Source organism: Doryrhamphus excisus, linkage group LG2 (assembly GCF_037039965.1).
Source record: "Doryrhamphus excisus strain RoL-2023G ecotype Guam linkage group LG2, RoL_Dexc_Guam_v1.1, whole genome shotgun sequence".
Lineage (NCBI taxonomy): Eukaryota > Metazoa > Chordata > Actinopteri > Syngnathiformes > Syngnathidae > Doryrhamphus > Doryrhamphus excisus.
In genome coordinates, this window is record NC_136358.1 from 13,520,800 (window position 1) to 13,541,297 (window position 20,498).

General features: G+C 41.7%; 1 protein-coding gene across 4 annotated transcripts in view; it reads left to right on the forward strand.

Moving 5' to 3' along the window:
- The first annotated feature begins 3,478 nt into the window (after nucleotides 1–3,478).
- Nucleotides 3,479–20,498, forward strand: part of ano2b (anoctamin 2b) — a 30,115-nt gene continuing 13,095 nt past the window's right edge. Inside the window, exons 1-16 of one of the 4 annotated variants that reach the window (XM_078798327.1) lie at nucleotides 3,479–3,603; nucleotides 6,443–6,639; nucleotides 8,148–8,180; nucleotides 9,933–10,322; nucleotides 15,055–15,153; nucleotides 15,244–15,395; nucleotides 16,186–16,240; nucleotides 16,322–16,373; nucleotides 17,046–17,101; nucleotides 17,193–17,240; nucleotides 17,304–17,368; nucleotides 17,535–17,669; nucleotides 17,753–17,913; nucleotides 18,019–18,101; nucleotides 18,194–18,280; nucleotides 19,344–19,427. In XM_078798327.1, coding sequence (XP_078654453.1) covers nucleotides 3,567–3,603; nucleotides 6,443–6,639; nucleotides 8,148–8,180; nucleotides 9,933–10,322; nucleotides 15,055–15,153; nucleotides 15,244–15,395; nucleotides 16,186–16,240; nucleotides 16,322–16,373; nucleotides 17,046–17,101; nucleotides 17,193–17,240; nucleotides 17,304–17,368; nucleotides 17,535–17,669; nucleotides 17,753–17,913; nucleotides 18,019–18,101; nucleotides 18,194–18,280; nucleotides 19,344–19,427 — 1,734 coding nt within the window. In that variant the 5' untranslated portion in view covers nucleotides 3,479–3,566. The remainder of the gene's footprint in view (nucleotides 3,604–6,442; nucleotides 6,640–8,147; nucleotides 8,181–9,932; nucleotides 10,323–15,054; nucleotides 15,154–15,243; nucleotides 15,396–16,185; nucleotides 16,241–16,321; nucleotides 16,374–17,045; nucleotides 17,102–17,192; nucleotides 17,241–17,303; nucleotides 17,369–17,534; nucleotides 17,670–17,752; nucleotides 17,914–18,018; nucleotides 18,102–18,193; nucleotides 18,281–19,343; nucleotides 19,428–20,498) is intronic. The other 3 variants (XM_078798332.1, XM_078798330.1, XM_078798333.1) reach the window with 3 other exon arrangements.

Genomic DNA, 20,498 nt, shown 5'->3' on the forward strand with positions numbered 1-20,498 from the left:
ATGATGCATTATAAAAACAATTGTTTGTATTTATGTGGCTAAAAGAAGGATTTCCAAGCTTAAAATGGTTAAATGAACTAACAAAAATATAAGGCATTTAGAAGACACATTCAAAGACATGTCGATGATATGTGATATTCTACACTGCTCACTAAGTGTCAGTAATGTCGGAATGACCAGTTGCAATTATCTGACAACAGGCACAATCATAATAACGTAATAATCATAATAATAACACAGGCTCCAAGGTAAAACTCAACTCTGAACCCCCAATGTCACTTCCTGTCCACATCCGTAACACCTTTTTGCAATATACATGAACACAAGTCTTATTTGTGTTTTGAGTGTCTTATTTTCTCTAATTATGTCTACTATTGGGACACAGGCCACACAGCTAGGAGACCCAAGTTCGATTCCACCCTCGGCCATCTCTGTGTGGAGTTTGCATGTTCTTCCCGTGCATGTGTGGGTTTTCTCCGGGTACTCTGGTTTCCTCCCATATTCCAAAAACATGCTAGGTTAATTGGCGACTCCAAATTGTCCATAGGTATGAATGTGAGTGTGAATGGTTGTTTGTGCCCTGTGATTGGCTGGCGACCAGTCCAGGGTGTACCCCAACTCTCACCCAAAGACAGCTGGGATAGGCTCCAGCACCCCCTGCGACCTGCGACATTTTTAACTTATTTCTCAATATATTTAAACAAGCAATCAGCGCAAACAACTTAACCTGAGAAAATATGTGAGCACATTGTCGTGTTGGACAGCAAGCAACGTAATTTTTTTTCCACATACAGGAAAAAGAAAAGTTCCCTACCAAAATAAAAGCATTTCAACATCCGGCGCAGAACTACATGTTCTTCAAAATAAATGAGTGAATAGCTAAGCATAAAATAATGTAAACGTCATTTCAGTAGTCGTGTGAACATTTATTTTTTTTTCTCCTCACATGACTAATTTTCGCTCTTTTTCCCTCATCTTTGCAGTTTTTTTTTAGTTTTCTTGTATATTTAGAATATTCTGTGGGCCACTAAGGAACGAGGTGCAGGCCACACTTTGGACATCTATGAGTTATATATACACTAACAACCAAAACCCACAAGATTTCAGAGTATTCTACAGGTGACGTACTCCAAAATACTTTTTCTTTTAAACTAATCTTGTCAACTCAACTGAGGAGTGTTCACCTTTTCTATTACATTATCTCTGGTTCCTTTCCAGGACAGCGAGGGAATTTACTCTTTTTGTGCGTGTGTGACCGTGCTTGTGCGTGATTCCAAAAGGTGCGTCGGTGTAATAATTTCACACGTGTGCATTACATGGATGTAAATGCATTTATAGTATTCTTGGAGTCATTGAATATGGTGATGATACGTGGGTGTGTTTTCCATGGCAGAAGATTTCCAAACTTAAATACAGATTTATGCTTCTCTTTCAGTTCATAGAATATCAGTGTGAAATTTACATGGCAGCTGCCGGCGGATGTACTACTATGCATAGTTCCTAAACATACACAGTGTTTTCATATTATATTTGCGGTGGTAATGCTCTCTAATTTGGGATAAGCACTTTTTTGTTGACAGACGGGGGCTTTCCTGCTGTAGGTTACCATAGTAACTGTCAGTCACATCTAATTAAAATACACCCACACTGTCCTCATCAAGCAGTGTGACAAAACATGACTTTCTAACATTATAAATAACACACTTGAGATTGATCCAACTGGAGATCCCCATCTTTTCAAAGTCAAATGCATTTTAGAGCTGACTTGCGCTTCTGGAAATGACTTGAGAGTTTCCTCAATTACAACATATGGCTGTTAATATTTAACGTGTAATGTCCTGAAGATATCTACCAAATGGAACTGGATACTGAATGTGGCGGGGTGTCTGCATCCGATACCTTTACTGACAGGATGTCAGGGCACGTGAGAGAGTGTTTGTCTGTGACACTTTGTATTGGTGCACCCTCGCTTTCAACTGTCTAGTTAGCTTTGGTTACCATCAGATATAATAGAAGAATTTTTTTTAAATGTCTTATATTGACTGACATAAGAAAGCAACTGGAATTATAAATGCAGCTTTCAATTTTTCCTTCTTCAACCGATATACATACCTCCCCTTTGATGTGTGGTGTCCCACAAGGTTCACTTCTAGGGCCTCTACTTATCTCTCTATACTGTAAACAATCATCCTTTGTTTACAGCGGTTAATTGCGTCCAGACCTAACCGTTATACTAAATAGGAGTCTATGTTAACAAATTGAATAATCCATTGTTAGAGCTAGGAAAAGCCCTTTATGACTTTCTAAAAAAAGGGTTTAAATATTATTAAAGCCCGTAGACATAAAATAACAACCCTATAGTCACCTTTACACACACATTATTCTTTGTTTACAACATATTGCTCAACTCTTATGCAGGGACTGGAGATGGCCTCAAGCCAGCAAGCTAGTGAGTTATGGAATTAACAAGCTCGTGAGCTAACCGGTTAGCCTCAAAGTATTTTGTAGAAACTTAAGATGCCGAAAACATACCCCTTCCACACGGAATAGGAGGAGAACTTATCATGTTGGACATGCTGTGGCTGATTTCATGATTTCATGCAGTGCTAAGGTAATGTAACGTAAGGTAATGTCCCAATGTGTTTCATCACTAACGCCTAGTGACCAGAATACTACATATCACTCTTTTCATGTTTTTGAACTGTTCCTCAAAAGACCTCAACAGTTGGTTGGCTGTCCACTCAATAGCATAGATACTGTATTTAACTGGTCTCCAATACCTCCTCTTTGTGGTGTTCTTCAGGGTTCACTTCTAGGGCCTCTACTTTTCCCTCCATACTACTGTATATTCTTCTCCTTTGGGTCACATTGCTCATATAGTTGTATTATTGTGTGTTATTTATGTATGGATGATTAATAACTGTATTTTTTATTTAATTTCTAGAGAAATCTTAATAGTAATCACTCTATTAATGTGGTCTATGATGTTCATTGGGCATGTGGATTGTTCCAGAAAGTACTCAACATCTAGTTGTTGTATGTGGATCAATATACATTCTATTGACGTGTACTTTCCGGGACACCCTAACTTATATGTATACCTCCAGGAACATAATAAATTGTGCAGTGCTGAAAGCACATGTTGCCGTGTTTTTTAGGTGCTATCATTCTGACACGTGTATAACATGAGGCCCTCTCTTTGTGTGTGTTTAATTTGCACTGGAACACTGCCTTCCAGTCCTAATCCCTATGAAGAGGCCCCTGGTGGCCCACGTGCTTTTACAGATGAATGTCAACAGAAGGCAGAGTAACTAATGCACATTAGAGGGCCCAATAATCTTCTCTGTACGTGGTTGTAAATCCAAACACCCAATCAGCCTGCCGGTCTGTCACCGCCCCACAACTTGTGGACTTCCTGTATCCCATCCAACCAGTTGGTCGTCTAATCCCAGCAGGGCTAATCTTCCACTGATCTGAGGATTGCACTACTGAGTTGCTGTTTCCTCTCACCTGCGGACAACAACATGCCCAACTGACTGACGGAGTGGAATATACTGTGAAGTGGAATGGCTTTCCGCAGATCAACCTCCTCTACCTGGACAGGTGAGTGCCACAGTAACTTGCATCATCATTGACACATAAGCAAAGACCACTGTGGAGGAATTGTGTAAAGGCTGTGAGTGCCAACGATCACCAGTGTACAGCTGCATGGAAGGCTGCTGCAGACTCACTTCCTGTTTAGTGTGTGTGTGATAGCAACAGGACAAATCTGGGTTAGTGTCTTTTACATGCAACACATAGTGACAACATAAAAAAAATATGTTTGTCATTTTTGCCAATGTACTCAAAATAAAGAGCTATAAGAAATTACATGTAGAGAGGTATTCACGGTCTGAGCTCTACTGCATCCTGTTTCCACTGATCATCCTGTACACTTGTGGTGTCCAAAGTACAGCCTAGGGACCCTTTGCGGTCTGTCGTTTTATTGGCCTGCAGCAGCCTCCAAAAACGAATGTAATAATGTTTAACTATTTATTTTAAGTGTTATTTTTTAACGTTATAATATGAGAAACAAAACAAACAATAAAGTTGTAATTTTTGGAAAAGTACATAGCCGGAGAAGTTTGAATGTTGCGAGAATAAAGTCAAAATATTCTGAAAAAAATATTCTGGGAGTAAAAATATAGTTACGGGAAGAAAATTTACAAGGCAAAAATTCTAATACAATTAATAAATAATTAAAAAAAGAATAAATAGATATAATAAAAAAGATAATATTTTATAATAAAATATAAATAAAATAATATAAATAATAAATAAATAATTATAAATAAAAATTTTATAATAATAAAAATAATTATAAACAGCACAAATTGGAAACAAAAAAGTAAAAATATTGGGAATAATTGTTACAATTTTATGAAAATAAACTCATAATATTGGGAAAAATAATGTTTTGTAAGTTATGTTTTGTAGCATAGAAATATAACTTCTCAGCATATCTACACATCTTCCTTTACAAAATATGGCCTTGTAAATCCTGATACCCAGAAGCTCCACTATGTGACTCAATGTTAAAACTAAAGCTAAATCAAATTGCGATATATGCATCGCCAACTTGTGATGTATCTTCAAATCTGATTACATAACAACATAAGCATTGGCTCATGTGGGATTATTTTCTTCTTGTTGTTGCTTAAATACCTTTTAAAGAAACACACTTTACTACACATTTCTCATGTAATATAACAAGAACTGTTGCAAAAATGTTTTACCTATATGGAGATAACAATGTTCAGTTATAATAAGCAGTATCAGAGCATTTGCTGTATTTGCCTATGTTTTTTTATTATAGCGAGGTATAGCTATAGACAGGCAAGATGAAATCGAATTACCGTGCTTAGAAATTCTTTCCAAATGTAAACCCACCGATATAGGGACATCTGACATGTACCCCGCACCATAAACATATAAAGAGGGATTTTCTTCTTTCCCTTCATACAATATTCAAATTGGCGACCCTCCAGTTGCCAGGCCTGCCTCTATAACCCCAGGCAGGCGACCACTGCCAAACAGGCTGTGTGAGGGACACAAACATATGATTGCCGCCATGAAAAGATCTCACAATAAAAAACAACTTCATGTTGACCCCATACTTCCTCATCATCTCCAAATATACTGTCCACAGAGAAAGAAGAGGAGGAAGTAGAGAGGCAGCGAGCTGTCCGTTGTACTGAAACGAGAAAGCCTGGTGTGTTACTATGGCTACTGATGTCTGTATCCCTAAATAACCACACGTAACCTTATTATTAAAAAGAAAGGACGTGGCAAGCCCTGACAAAAAAGATGAAGACGTGTTTCATACTTAAAATCACATTTTTGGTGAGCAAGTTGGGAAATTGAGCATCAAGCTTAGTCAAAGGGTCACAACATTCATTCATTCATTCATTCATTTTCTACCGCTTTTTCCTCACGGGGGTCGCGGGGGGTGCTGGAGCCTATCCCAGCTGGCTTCGGGCGAGAGGCGGGGTACACCCTTGACTGGTCGCCAGCCAATCACAGGGCACATATAGACAAACAACCATTCACACTCACATTCATACCTATGGACAATTTGGAGTGGCCAATTAACCTAGCATGTTTTTGGAATGTGGGAGGAAACCGGAGTACCCGGAGAAAACCCACGCATGCACGGGGAGAACATGCAAACTCCACACAGAGATGGCTGAGGGTGGAATAAGCAAAATATACATTTTTATGTTATTTAGCACTTAAATCATTTCTAATAATGATGACACAACTTTTCATCATGTTATATTCTCATAAAAAATATACTGTACACTCCAATACGGTTATTTTATCATTCGAGAAGGAATCTTGCATTGGACGAGATGTAAGAATATACTGTACGTTTGAATCAATATGGCTGAATCATCCAAGATGCTCCACGTTCACTTCTGTGTCCCTAGAGGGAAGTATTTTCAGAGTAAAATGTGCATCCTGAACATGGATGCTCAGCTGCTAAGGGTGTCCAGTGGGCTTTTAGGCTGTTATGTTAAAAAACCATGTAGTGCACTTATACACTCCAGTTGGAAAATGTAGATTTTGCACTGTTGGATCTCATGGAGGTTCTAAGCAGAGCTTTAAAATGCAAAGAGAAGAAATGGGAGTATGTGACTGTGAATGGTTGTTTGTCTATATGTGCCCTGTGATTGGCTGGCAACTAGTCCAGGGTGCCCCGCCTCTTGCGGGGAAGAAGAATGGAAGTAAGCAGTTGATAAATCGCTGATTGCGATAAATTGATGGTTTTGTCCCACTCCCATGTCTTTGTGTTGCATTTTGAAGCTCTACTTCCAATGTTGCAATTTTTCAATTGGTCTAAAAATGAAGATGGGAGTGTTATTTGTTGGGTTAAGATGATCAACTCTTGCATATCTCGCAGAGTCGAGAGGGAATGGCCGAGGCTTCATCCAAGTGGCCACGGCTCTCAGCGAGTCCTCCTCCATTCACAGTGATGCCCTGTATCACCTGACCAGGGATGTGTCCATGATGGGCCTGGACCCTTTGTCCTATAGCATCCTGGAAGCAGAACCTTATAAACAGGAAGTGTGTAATGAAGAGGCTCAGACTCTACTAAAGGTGACTAAAGAGTGGTTGGATTTGTCTCTATGTGCTATTACATTGCATCATTCTGGGAGTGACTGTGCATTATTCCACATTATAGTATAGATACATTTAGTAGTCTTACAATTATGCACCTGCTTTCTAATTTTTGGTCCCACATAGCTGTGTTTATTTTGTTTCCATTTAACATGTGCGCACCAGGGGCGTCACAAATGTAGTAGACATCCAACTTTCCCACTTTTGGACAGATTTAGTAGAGATACTCAATTGTTTTAGGCCACCATTTAATTAAAAAAAAGTACACACAATCTACACTGCAGAACCGCTGCTCAAGCTCTGCAGCCATTCTGTCCAGTGGACAATGATTAATTATATAATAATCATTATTGTATTATTAATTAGCCTCTTATTATTACTGTCATCATTCTTCTTCTTCTTCTGATTATTACTACTACTAACTACTACTAGTAGTAGGCTAGTATTAGCCTGCTTATTGGCCTGCTTATTGCCTGCTTCTGCCCTATTATATGAAATTTGTCAGATATTTTTTTGTAAAAAAAAATGTAAATCAATAAAAATTCATTTTTTTAATCAATAAAAAGGCTGCATGGCCGTTGAGTGGTTAGCGCGCAAACCTCACAGCTAGGAGACGAGGGTTCAATTCCACCCTCGGCCATCTCTGTGTGGAGTTTGCATGTTCTTCCCATGCATGCGTGGGTTTTCCGGGTACTCCGGTTTCCTCCCACATTCCAAAAACATGCTAGGTTAATTGGCCACTCCAAATTGTCCATAGGTATGAATGTGAGTGTGAATGGTTGTTTGTCTATATGTGCTCTGTGATTCGCTGGTGACTAGTCCAGGGTGTACCCCGCCTCTCCCCCGAAGACATCTGGGATAGGCTCCAGCACCCCCTGCGATCCTCGTGAGGATAAGCCGTAGAAAATGAATGAATGAATGAATGAATACAAAATTTTAGGGGGGGCTTAAGAACATTTTACACACACCGTTAAATGAACATCTCAGTGCAGAAAAAGTGATATTGGATTGCGTAGGTGTGCCTAATGAAGTGACCGATGAGTGCGCACTTGAAAAACATTAAGATAAAAAAAAAGAAAGAAAGAGAAAATGAGCAGATGGACACTTTTTACAGTGTGCCGCACGCTGTTTGACCAACGCGCCTGCGGTGCGCACGCAGCCTGCACACATCTCTCTCTCTCACACACGCGCGCGCGCGCACAGTCAGACTAGTGTGAAAGCTAGAAAGATAGATGGATACCCCTCATGCGTGCACCATGCTATCGGTACGCGCTTCTCTTTAGATTCCTACCGAACCTCGTTTGCGATCCAAGCAATGCCACCTGTTGCGTCGGGTCTGTGGACTAACTGGAGTGAACTCTAGTGTCAATTTTGGGGGGATGGAGGAGGTGGTCGAGGTGATGAATTCGGCTGCCGTCGTGCCAACTTTTACTCATGCTCTTCTCCTTCATCATCGTCTTCCTCGACTTGTCTGATTGGCTTTAAAGCGGCACAGCATGCAGACCGACGACAAGATCCCAGTGAGTACGACAGCTTGTTCTTTTTATGCGTGTAGTGTTAGTAACAGACTGGCTACTTTGTGTAGTAACCTAGTTTAACACCTCCTTTAAACCCCATCAAAACTATAAGACTTTAATATTTCACTGAACCAAAGAGGGAATGAAGGTTTCCATGCATATTTAGTGAATGGATGGAGTCTAAAACGTATTTATTTAAAACATACATCATATACTGGCATTTGTACTGTATGTGAATCTGTATACCTTTTATAGGTAAAATGGCTTGACACTGGGTTGAAACTTTGTGCATACCTGCCTTTCTGGCACTGTGGAATGCATAAATAGTGACCTTTAGTCCAATAATTAGTGATATTTTGACCTAGTAGTATAGAGAAATTGACAAACATCGACACAAATCATAACTACGGGCAACATTTTGAACCGATGTCCAGCGTCCTCTCCATCAGGTGAAGGCAGACAGGTATTTATTTTGTAATGGTTTTATTGTTACAAAGCATGTGACCACGTTGGGATGGTATCCAAGGGAAACACCAGGCTGGTGTGTACTAAACAACCCCTAAAAGTGCTCCCCCTATTCTTTTTGGACACCTAACTGACATTTAAAAAGGCCACAGAGAGAATGTGCATACCTCACTCATACTTATTGTGGAGGGAGTCTTTGTCTTTGTTCCTGCATTGTGTTTTATTGTCTTTCTGGTTCCCACTCCGCTTGTCTATCTGTCTATCCCTGCTGGCCACACTTGTTTGTTTTAGTAGTCTGACCACCTGCCAACTAAATCCAGCAAATACCCATTTTTGTCCTCTCTTACTTGGTTTTGACAAATCATTTCAACTAGCATTGGTGCGATCATGCTGCCTTCCTTTGCACAAGCTGCTCGAAAATCTCCCATCATGCCCTGAGGCCTATAGAGCTCTTGTGTCCTCAGTGTTCCGTCTCCTGCTAAACAATCTGTCTAAATAAAGACTAAAATGGCCAAAGGTGAGGCGACTGCCCACTCTGCTGCGAAAGGTTCTCACTTCAGTGTTTTTGAGAACCTGCCAACAGCCACTTGTGCGTGTGTGTGCCGACGTAGCCATCGATGCTCAAGTTCATTCAACTAGTTACATAAGCAGGTGCTGCTTTTGCTATTTATCCCTGAGTAACATGATCCGTTAGGTCATACTAATTCACAATCGCTGATGGATGATTTGTTTATTTTTTAAGTCAGAATGATCAATTATAGTTTGTAATAATGTTCAAATGTAATCTAATGTTTGTGTCTAAAGTACGGTGGCCAACGTGGGCACAAACTCCAAACACAGAAATACTACCAAAAACCACCAAAAACACACAAAAAAAACATAAAATACCTGTCATTTAAAATGCTGAAATCACAAAAAACACTGCTGGATCACAAAACGTGGAAAAGAAAATGCCAAAACTTGCCAAAATTAAGTTAATGGAACAAAAACAAAGTTAGTCAGGCTACAACTCTGCTAGCATAGGAACACATTTACAGCAGCACATGAGCACAAACCTTATTTATGTCTTATTATGTGTATAATATTGGGTGGTACCATTGTAAAATGGTGTTATTTTATGTCTAGAGGGCTGTAGTAATGTTAAAAACGGTATTTAGAAGGTTGTAAACAAGTTTTCTATGGTCTAATGATGAAAATATTTCATTTATAAATAAGGCATCCTATTTGTATAACACATTGTGAACTCATTCAATCGAATATGCTGCCTTAAAAATCCAAACATTCTTACAGGTTGTCAGTTCGGCATCAAGCCCTCAAGACAGCGGCGAGGGCCTCCATTTCTCCGATGGCCGCCGGAAAGTCGACTATGTTCTGGTTTTTCATCAGCGAAGACACAGCTCCATCCGGTCCCCCGCCAGCACTTCGGTTTCCCATGACCGACTGTCCATCGTTTCCAACGGCAACTTCCCCCCGTCGCTGGGCTCGGAGGGAAGAGTAGGAGGTGGGGGTGGTGGAGGAGGAGGTGGGGAGTCTGTGAGCATCGGTGAGGTGTTTATGGAGCTTGACAGTGGAGGAGGGAATGAGGCGGCTGAGCCTGCTGACCACGAGATGCAACTGATCAGGCAAGAGTTTGAGGCCAACCTGCTGGAGGCCGGGCTGGAGATAGAAAGAGACAGAGAGGTGAGTGTGATGACAGCGTCAATCAAAACGCAGCGTTGGTATCAATCTAGTGGAAGTGTCACGTCGCTTATATTGAAACCACATACACAAAGATGACTCATTATTTTGTTGTGCTCAACTTAAATAGCGTATCTACTAATATATCAATATGTGCTGTTGGAGGCTTTAATGTGAATCCATTCCAGCTGCTAGACCTGACCTCTTCCATAGCTCTTCTGCCATTCACCCATTGAGACGACTCATTTGGGGTTTTGACATTGTGCAAAATCTAAGCAGGACTCTGTCGGTTGGCTGGGGTGTGTTCATGTGTGTCGTAGTAAGCGCTTTGGCAGAACACCCACTCTTTGTTTTGTTGCAGTGGGCCTGCAGAGTCCTACAAATGGAGTTATTGTTAAAGATGTAACTGAAATGTTTTGGCGAGTACTGGGTGGGATATTTAAAAGCAAAATGACAAACATTGCCAGAGAGGGGTGGGGTTGGACGGGGGAGGCAATATTTTAAGAGGATTAGGTGTAGTTTGAATGCAGTATGCGTGTATGCCATCCAGCACTTGGCTGCACGTAGTCAACAGGCTATCATTAATCAGATTGTTGACAATATGCTGATGGACCCTCATCTAGGTTGAGATTAGCTTCCTGATAGCGCCTTACTTTATCTCATAGATTGACTTGTTTGCACTCTGCAGCTAACAGTAGCAAGGATAGATATTTTGGCCCTCTCCTTCGACTATATCAGGGTTGTCAAACTCTCACACACACTCATTGTATCTTTATTATTTATCCAGATTACTTCACACACAGATGATCGTTTATGATTATCCTGGATCAAAAAAAATCATATTTAGTAAGGTCAGATTTCGAGAAAATGCCTACATGCCTTTTGTCCCATACCAATATAATGCGCCAGGCTGCTGTGCTGTGCGATGTAGCGAGGGATGACTGTCCCACAGGGAGGCTGACGTCATTGCAGTGCCCCCAACAAATGCGTTGCTCAGACGCAATGCATTATGAGAACACTTTAAAATGTCTCTTTTTTAAATCATATTGGTACATGTTTGTCTATTTCTGAGTTGTTGAGTGTTAAGTTGCTGAGTGATGAGTTTAGTGTTATTTGCTACTTATTAGTGTTATTTTCCAGCCATACAAAAGCACCCCACCGAGTGAGATATGTAACCTAGAAGAGTTTGCAGCTGTAGAGTAGGTGGATTAAGCATTTCCCAGCATGTATTGTTGTAGTTAAAATGATCATTTTTTACTCTTATGCCTCTTTTATTTTGGTTGTGTGATTTTGGACTGGTTGTAATAGTTTTAAAGTTGAAATTATTGTTACTTTGGTTGTGCATTTAGTGCTGTATATACTACAATGGCCGCTTAGGTATAGTTACAGGTATAGTTGAAACTGACAGAATGACTTTATTGTGAAGATCATCCTGGGCAGGTTTGTTTGATAAGGTCCCTGATACTGCCCGAGTTCCCACAGGCCTTGAGTTTGATACACGTCCGCTATAAAGGACAGGATACTCTTACAGAGTGACTGACAAACATAATTACACTCCTTCATTTGAATAAAGTGGGGGATACTCTTACGGAATGACTGACAAACATAATTACACCCCCTCAGTCGCAGCTGTAGATGTGTCTTCTGTAGGTGCTGGCACAGTAATGGAACAAAAAAGGGATGTTCTGTATTTATGTACACTCAGGGCCAGTACAAGAACACAGTGAACAAAACATCTCCATTTTTTGTATTAAAAGTAGGATATTTTGGTGAATGGCTGAAAATGGTCTTGCTTGGCTTGCACCTAAACGGCAGATAACAGAGTGGCTTGAATGTCAAACTTGTTTACTGTGGTTGAGGATTATTGGGTTGACCTTCGATCTCTTAGGGGTGAGAATGTTTTTAATTAAATGTGAGGGTGATAGGTTCATTCAAGATGCAGAACTGGGGCCACTGGCGACACGCTGTTGGCTCTGAATCACGGACAATGTTGTATACATAAAAAAGTGGGCATTATTATTGTTGTTGTTGTTGTTGTTGTTATTACTATTATTATTATGGCGGCACGGCGTTTGAGTGGTTAGCATGCAGACCTCACAGCTAGGAGACCAGGGTTCAATTCCACCCTCGGCCATCTCTGTGTGGAGTTTGTATGTTCTCCCCGTGCATGCGTGGGTTCTCTCCGGGTACTCCGGTTTCCTCCCACATTCCAAAAACATGCTAGGTTAATTGGCGACTCCAAATTGTCCATAGGTATGAATGTGAGTGTGAATGGTTGTTTGTCTATATGTGCCCTGTGATTGGCTGGCGACCAGTCCAGGGTGTAGCCCGCCTCTCGCCCGAAGACAGCTGGGATAGGCTCCAGCACCCCCGCGACCCTTGTGAGGAAAAAGTGGTAGAAAATGAATGAATGAATGTATTATTATTATACAGGTAGCTTTTAGATACACCATTTGTGTTGCATGTCTGCACATCAGGATGATTCCTACTTGTATTTACCGTCTCTTCACGTTGTCTTTCTCATTGTGTTGCACACTGTAGTCCTCTCTGTCCTTCACACCTACTGTCTATCAGTCATTTTCACCATTACTGCCTCCTCTCACTCGCTGGAATCCTGTCACCCGAACCATCACCCCCCCTCCTACTCAATGCATACCTAGCCTAGCCCCTCATGATGACACCCCCCGAGCCCCTGGCTGTGTCCTACTTCCACCCCCTACTGAGATGAAGAGATAATTGGAAATCCCTCTACTAATTAACCTTCTCCAGACTCAAATATATTTATATCATCCTGCTTTTTTTGCTTTTTTGATGCCATAGAGGAAGAGACAAAGAGGGCAGGGGAAGGTAAATGTGATGATGACAGTGATTATCATCAGATGAGTTATGTGTCAATAGGGTATGCTCATTGTTGTGATTTGAGATCCGCTTTCCACTTATTTTAGCAACAGTATGAATCATGGAAACCAACCTAATTAATACTGATTTAGGCTCATTTTATTTTTCAATACTGTAATGCATTTTTATATACATTTTTACACGGAAAGTACTGTAGTGTGCTTTAATTGATATATTTCAGTTTACTTAAAATTTGACAGACTATAAGTCGCAATGTATTTCATGGTTTGGCTAGTCCTGCTACTTATACTCCTGAGCGACTTTTTTTTCACACGGACAGCCACGAGAGGGCTTTCTAGGCTTGTGTGCTTTTAATAACCCAAATGTGGCAAAATATGTGATTTTTTATGCAAAAATATTGCAGTCATGTTTAATTGTAAAAAATGTTGAATTGTGTTTTTAATATATTTGTAATTATAATAATATGGTCAGTACAATGTGCTGATAAAGTGCAAAAACATGGTAATACAAATCAGAAATTATATACATTCTATATTGACCATGTCAGACGTGTCTTGCACGGTTATTGCACAATTTATTGCACGGTTATTACTGTTTATTGTAGAGAATATTTGGATCAGTTTTTATATTATAGAGTCTAACAGCTGCAGGACGGAAAGACCTGCGATATTGCTCCTTCACACACTTTGAATGTACCAGCCTGTCACTAATGGAGCTCCTTAGTGCAGTGAGTGTGTGTTGGAGGGGGTGGGAGACTTGTTCATCATGTAGGACACTTTGGCTATACCTCTATACTTTTTAACTTTTTACTGGGCAGTCAAAGACATATATATTCCAAGACATACGTATATTAGTAAAAATAATATACCATTACTATTATCATGACCTCTTTTGCTGATTGGCTGTAAGAAATCACATGCATCTTCTACCTTTTCTCATTCCTTTCACAGTCTTTAGTGGACGGGTTGGTAGTACTGCATACGGACAGTACAATATATGGTCAAAAAGTAGTTCCGAGTGTAGCCGAGAGAGAGTTTAATGAAATACAAGAGCAGTTAGAGTGACAGACAGTTCAATGAGCCAGTCGGTCAATCAAGCCAGTGAGGTACAGTAACCTATATGAGGGTGGGCAGGGGAGATGGGGTGGTAGTGCTGAGGTGGGGAGTGAAGGATCTCAGCAGTGTCAGGGTGGAGAAAGGGACTCAGGTTTCCATCATTGCCCCACAACCCGCCATCTCTTACAGTAGCTGATTGGGGTCTGAGGAGTATAACGTTACCTGCATGGCTGCCGTCCATCCCCTGCTGCATGCTGCACTCTCACTGCAAACAAGTGTCGCTCCATTTGATATTCATTACATGCCAGTGCTACCTATTTGCGGGGTTAGCGGTGTGAGATGGTGATTCATGCGCACAGCAAGGCATTATTTTGCATACAATAAATGTATTATGTGCATTGTTGAGGACATGTTGGTGATATGCTTGTTGAACAAAGCAGCACCCATGTGTGCCAGGAACAGGCTGCACCGCAAAATGTTGAAAAGAGCTCCAGGCTTGGCTTCAGGGAGGCTGTTTTTATCGTAATGGCCAAAATGGAAGTGTTACAGTAGCATGTTGACAACGGCCTGGCTTGTTTTCGTTGGGTGGCATTTAAAATAAGGCAGATAATGGATGACGGGGTCAAGTTGCACTTTTAAGGCAGAGAAGCAACTGAAGTGACTCTCGGATTTAAGCAGAGGAAAAACTGGTGGTATAAGGTGCTTGTGTTTGTTGGGAAAAAAAAGTTTTGGGACACCTCGCTGTTGTGAAAATGGAGAAAAATATGTACAAGATACAAGCTTTTGACGTGTTTGTGCTTGTTGGTCATCTCTCCCCACAGGTGAAGGCCCACGGGCTGAGCTTCACTCGTCTTCACGCTCCTTGGCCAGTGCTCTGCAGAGAGGCGGAGTTCCTCAAAATTAAAGTCCCAACCAAGACAGTAAGATATTTAGATTATTGCTGACACAGCAACACTGTGTCCATCAATCAGTAGAAGAATCATTTGATCCTGTGCTGTGTGTCGTAACAGCGCTATGAAATTAAAGAAGAGGGTGCATTCAGCAGCAGCATGAGCAGCATGTGGAGGAAACTCAAGCAGCCTTTCCAGCCCAAAGTGCTGCATCAGGACCACGGGCCCACAAAGTTCCTCACACACTGCTTCTCCAGGGACAAGCTCCACCTGTGAGACCAAAGCATACACACTTCAAGCTCCAATTAATGTCTGCATCAGTTGACAGCTGAGTTCCTTATAGGCGCTGATAAAACTGATTAAACTGATTAAATTATCACCTAATTAACCCAAGATTGAAAAACATTGTGGCTGTAGGCAACTGATGTCATTTGTATTAAGATGGCAATAGCTCTATTAGTAGCATTATCTACCTCTGCATGCATTTTAAAATCCATCCATCCATTTTCTATACCACGGGCATGCTGGAGCCTATCCCAGCTGTCTTTGGGCGAGAGGCGGGGTACACCCTGGACTGGTGGCCAGCCAATCACATGGCACATATGGACAAACAACCATTCACATTCACATTCGTACCTATGGACAATTTGGAGTCGCCAATTAACCTAGCATGTTTTTGGAATGTGGGAGGAAACCGGAGTACCCGGAGAAAACCCACGCATGCACGAGGAGAACATGCAAACTCCACACAGAGCGGGCAATCGAACTCGGGTCTCCTAGCACACTTTAAAATGTTGATGAAAATCACCTGTATTTATGCTGACTGAGCAGTTTACACCCTCCCGCTACTACAGCATTGGTTCTGTTAAATAAAAAAAGACCCTGACTTTTACTTTACTTCTTCCCTGACGGCGTCAATCAAAACCGAGCATCATCTTGTGTAAAATTCTGCTGCATCTCCTATACTGCAGATATACTGCAGACCTCAGAACCTAATGTGATTGGTGACTATGTGACAAATTATAGCATGAAGTGTAATATGTGTTAATTTCTTTTTCTCAGGTACAACATCACATCGAAAGACACGTTCTTCGACAACGCCACAAGGGGCCGGATCGTAAGTGTTGAATCACATCCTGCGTTTTTCTTCCATTTGTCCTGTAATCCAGGCTTAAGGCGCCTGTGGGTTTTTTTCCAGGTGTATGAAATCTTGAGGCGAACCGTATGCGCACGAACCTGTCAAACCATTGGTAAGACTGCTGGTTCAATACGTGTTCCATTTCATGCGGCACACAGCATCACATCCATATACAATATGCCTCTGCATTGATGAGGCCCTTATACAATCTTCCTGGGTGTGTTTGGCTTGCCCATCACAGCAGAAGGTGTCAGCCGCAGGGTTCTGCCGAAGCTGGAGGGAAAGAGAACTGCATCTCTTTAACCTAAATTTCCTCTTTCCCCTGCTATTCTCGTTCGATAATTTTGTCACACAAGTGGACCCAATGCACAGCAGAACCCACCACACACACACACACACACACACACACCTCATTGCTTCTCTTCTACCTCTACAAGTGGGTCATACTTCCCGCGGCCAGCTGAGATTGAAGCCTCATGAGTGTGTATTGCATGCGAGGTTCATTAATAGCACAGCTAACCACTGCACGAGTGATTCATTGACTTGAGCCACTTGTGTCGTCATCCCTTGCTGAAGACTAAAAGCAGCACTCCCAGTTTGCTTGACACTAAAAAAAAAATAAAAATCAGAGCTTTGAAGTGGTGCAAGCTGCAGGGGATGGCCTAATGTTTGCACACTCACCACCGAAACAGATGGAACGCTGTACTTTTCATTTCATGGAGACATTCTGTTCAAACGGCTGCCATTCTAATCCCATCCCCATTGTTGACGTGTACTCTCCCAGGTATCACCACATTGATTGCAAAGGGCGTCTATGATGCTGCCTTCCCTTTACATGATGTAAGTACATATTCGGTTATATACTCGCGTGTTTTCAGTGCATTTGATCTCACATTCCCTGACCTTGTCTTGTGTATGATATCTACCGCAGGGGGATTTTAACACCACCGGACACACTGAAGAGAGGAATGATCGACAGGTACTAACTCCTCTTCTCGTTTCTGTTTTTCACCTATTAACACTGAATCGTATTACCTGTCAGGTTTTACATGAAGAGTGGGCCAGATACTCCGCCTTCTACAAGTACCAGCCCATTGATTTGGTCAGGTAATCGAACCTCCAATGGCCAATTTGTGCCTACAAGAGATCTTGACACCCCTAATAGTAATAATGTAATATATGATAGTAATACATAATGGCATAGTACTGTTACTCTCTTAATGTGTTTTGTAGTACCTGCTCATGATAATCTATGTGATTTTTCACCCGACAGGAAGTACTTTGGAGAGAAGATTGGCTTGTATTTTGCATGGCTTGGTGTTTACACTCAGCTGCTGGTGCCAGCCTCCATTGTGGGAATCATTGTGTTTGGCTACGGGGTAGCAACAGTGGACACCAACATACCCAGGTAAATAGTAGGGCTCGCATTCCTGGGCTTTTAATTATAGTATTTTTAATTCCTGCACTATTTATTGTTTCTTCCTTTTCCAGCCTCGAGATGTGTGATCAGCGTTTCAATTTCACCATGTGTCCTCTGTGCGACGGAGCCTGCGACTTCTGGCAGCTCAGCACCGCCTGCGGCACCGCCAGAGCCTCACACCTGTTCGATAACCCCGCCACTGTCTTCTTTGCCATCTTCATGTCTCTGTGGGGTGAGGCTACACTTTTGCATCTATAAACACCTGGATTCGGATTTGTTTTATCGTCGACTCAAATGAAAGGCGGACCAAACCATACCCTGCCTTTTTTGCCTTTAGCTGTGCTGTTTCTGGAGCACTGGAAGCGCCGTCAGATCAGTTTAAGCTTCAGCTGGGATTTGACCGGCATTGAGGAGGATGAGGTAGGCAAAAATCATATTTTGGCTTGTATTGATAAATGTATACACGTACAAATCTGCCCACAAGATGCCATAAATTCTGTTTTTCCCTTTAGGAACACCCCAGGCCTAAATATGAAACTATCCTCCTTCAGAAGAGACAGCGGAAGCAGAAGAAGAAGAAAAAGAAGAAAAAGAATCAGGTAGGAAAATGTGGAAAGGGTTTTGGACTCCTGTACATCATACGACTAAATTTGATGATTTCAACATAAAACTACTCTTTTTCTTACTTTAAAAATGATTTAGAGTGCAAGTGTGCACAGTATATTGCACAACACAGAATGTGTAGAATGAAGCCTGTAGCCTGTAGCGCCACATTATGTAATAATGGTGCATTACATACAATTTGATACATTGTCACATCATTATGTAATAACATCACATTTTATATAGTGCTAATGAGTTCAATATGAACAGTACACATGAGCTTCACTCCAACAGCGGAATCATGTTTTTTAAAGCGCACGCAGAGCTAGGTAAAGCTGCCGGATGCTAACCATGAATGATACCTCAAATGCACCAACACCATCTTGTGGAGTTAATACAACTACATTGAGAGGTTGTCCGCACCCCAGCAACTGAGTAGCAACATTTTAAAGCGCATGTAGAGGTAGATACAGTCCTCGGATGCTGACCACGAATGATACTTCAAATGCAGCTACTGCCATCATGTAAAGTGACTACAACTACATCAAGGGGTTGTCCACACACCAGCAGCTGAGTAGCAACATTTTAAAGCGCATGCAGAGGTAGATATGCATACTTGATACTTCATAATAGTTTGCCTACAGCCACAGGTTTTTTTTTTCAGATGCCGGTGGTTACTAGCTATTGTACACCATGCACAGGGTTACCCCACGGGACTCGGCCATTGATGGGATAGAGGCGTTAATGTTGTGCCACATTTGTGCATATACTGTACTTGTACATTGTACTATTAGTTATGGAAAAATGACCCTAAATGATTCCACACAGCAGACATTGCCCTCATCTTAATAACAGGGAGTGATCTAGATTGTCTTAGTGAATTGGGTCAGTCTCACGGAGTCCTGTTGGCCCACTTACTGCTGTACAGTGTACTCCTGCCACAGCCACGCCGCAGACACATGAACTCGTTCAAAACTCACATGGTACTGGCCAAATGATCCCATGTGTTCGACATGTGCCAGTGTGTGCGTGTGTGTAATGTGTCCTTCTGTCCTCCAGCCAGTGAAGCAGGAGGATGGGACAGTGACAGGGAAGGACAGATGGAGGAGAAAACTACTTTCAGCCATGGCTGCAGGAATACCGGTAACCCCGCCCCTCCTTCCTCTTCCTTCTCCTCAACCATTTCCTCTTCCTCCTCACCTCCCTTTAATTTCCTCTCTCCTGCACGCTGAGGCCTATCTGTTCTTCTCTTCCTGTTCCATCTTCTGGCTGCTGCGCTCTCAGGTATTTATTTCCAGCAGTTTTGCTTGCAAGGGTGCATCCTCCCACAGCGCAAACATGTATATTAGGTTATTATGCTCGAATAACTGCTTCCCATATGCAGCCTCCCTTTGTGTGTCATCCCTACTAAACCTAACATCGTCTTCAAGGTCTATGCACTAATAAAAGCAAACAGAACGGCCGCTGCATATAACCCGACCCAATTCTGTCAGCTTTCATCCTGGATGTTTCCGGCTTTATTGAAACTGACCAGCAGTATCTGGGAAATTATTCTTGAATTCCAGACGCATTGCCAAAATTAACACACACATATGGAGCAATTACACTCGACAGCAGGTTGGGATACCATTAAGGTATAAACCAGGGGTGTCCAAAGTGCACTAACTAACTAACTAACTAAATAACTAAATAAATAACTAAATAAATAAATAAATAAATAAATAAATAAATAAATAAATAAATAAATAAATAAATAAATAAATAAATAAATAAGGCGGCACGGCGGTCTAGTGGTTAGCGCGCAGACCTCACAGCTAGGAGACCGGGGTTCAATTCCACCCTCAGCCATCTCTGTGTGGAGTTTGCATGTTCTCCCCGTGCACGCGTGGGTTTTCTCCGGGTACTCCGGTTTCCTCCCACATTCCAAAAACATGCTAGGTTAATTGGTGACTCCAAATTGTCCATAGGTATGAATGTAAGTGTGAATGGGTGTTTGTCTATATGTGCCCTGTGATTGGCTGGCGACCAGTCCAGGGTGTACCCCGCCTCTCGCCCCAAGACAGCTGGGATAGGCTCCAGCACCCCCGCGACCCTCGTGAGGAAAAAGCGGTAGAAAATGAATGAATGAATAAATAAATAAATATTCCGACAGTAAAAAATGTGCAAGGTAAAACTTGAAATCAGTGACAGAGCTACAGGGTGGCTGCGGCCACC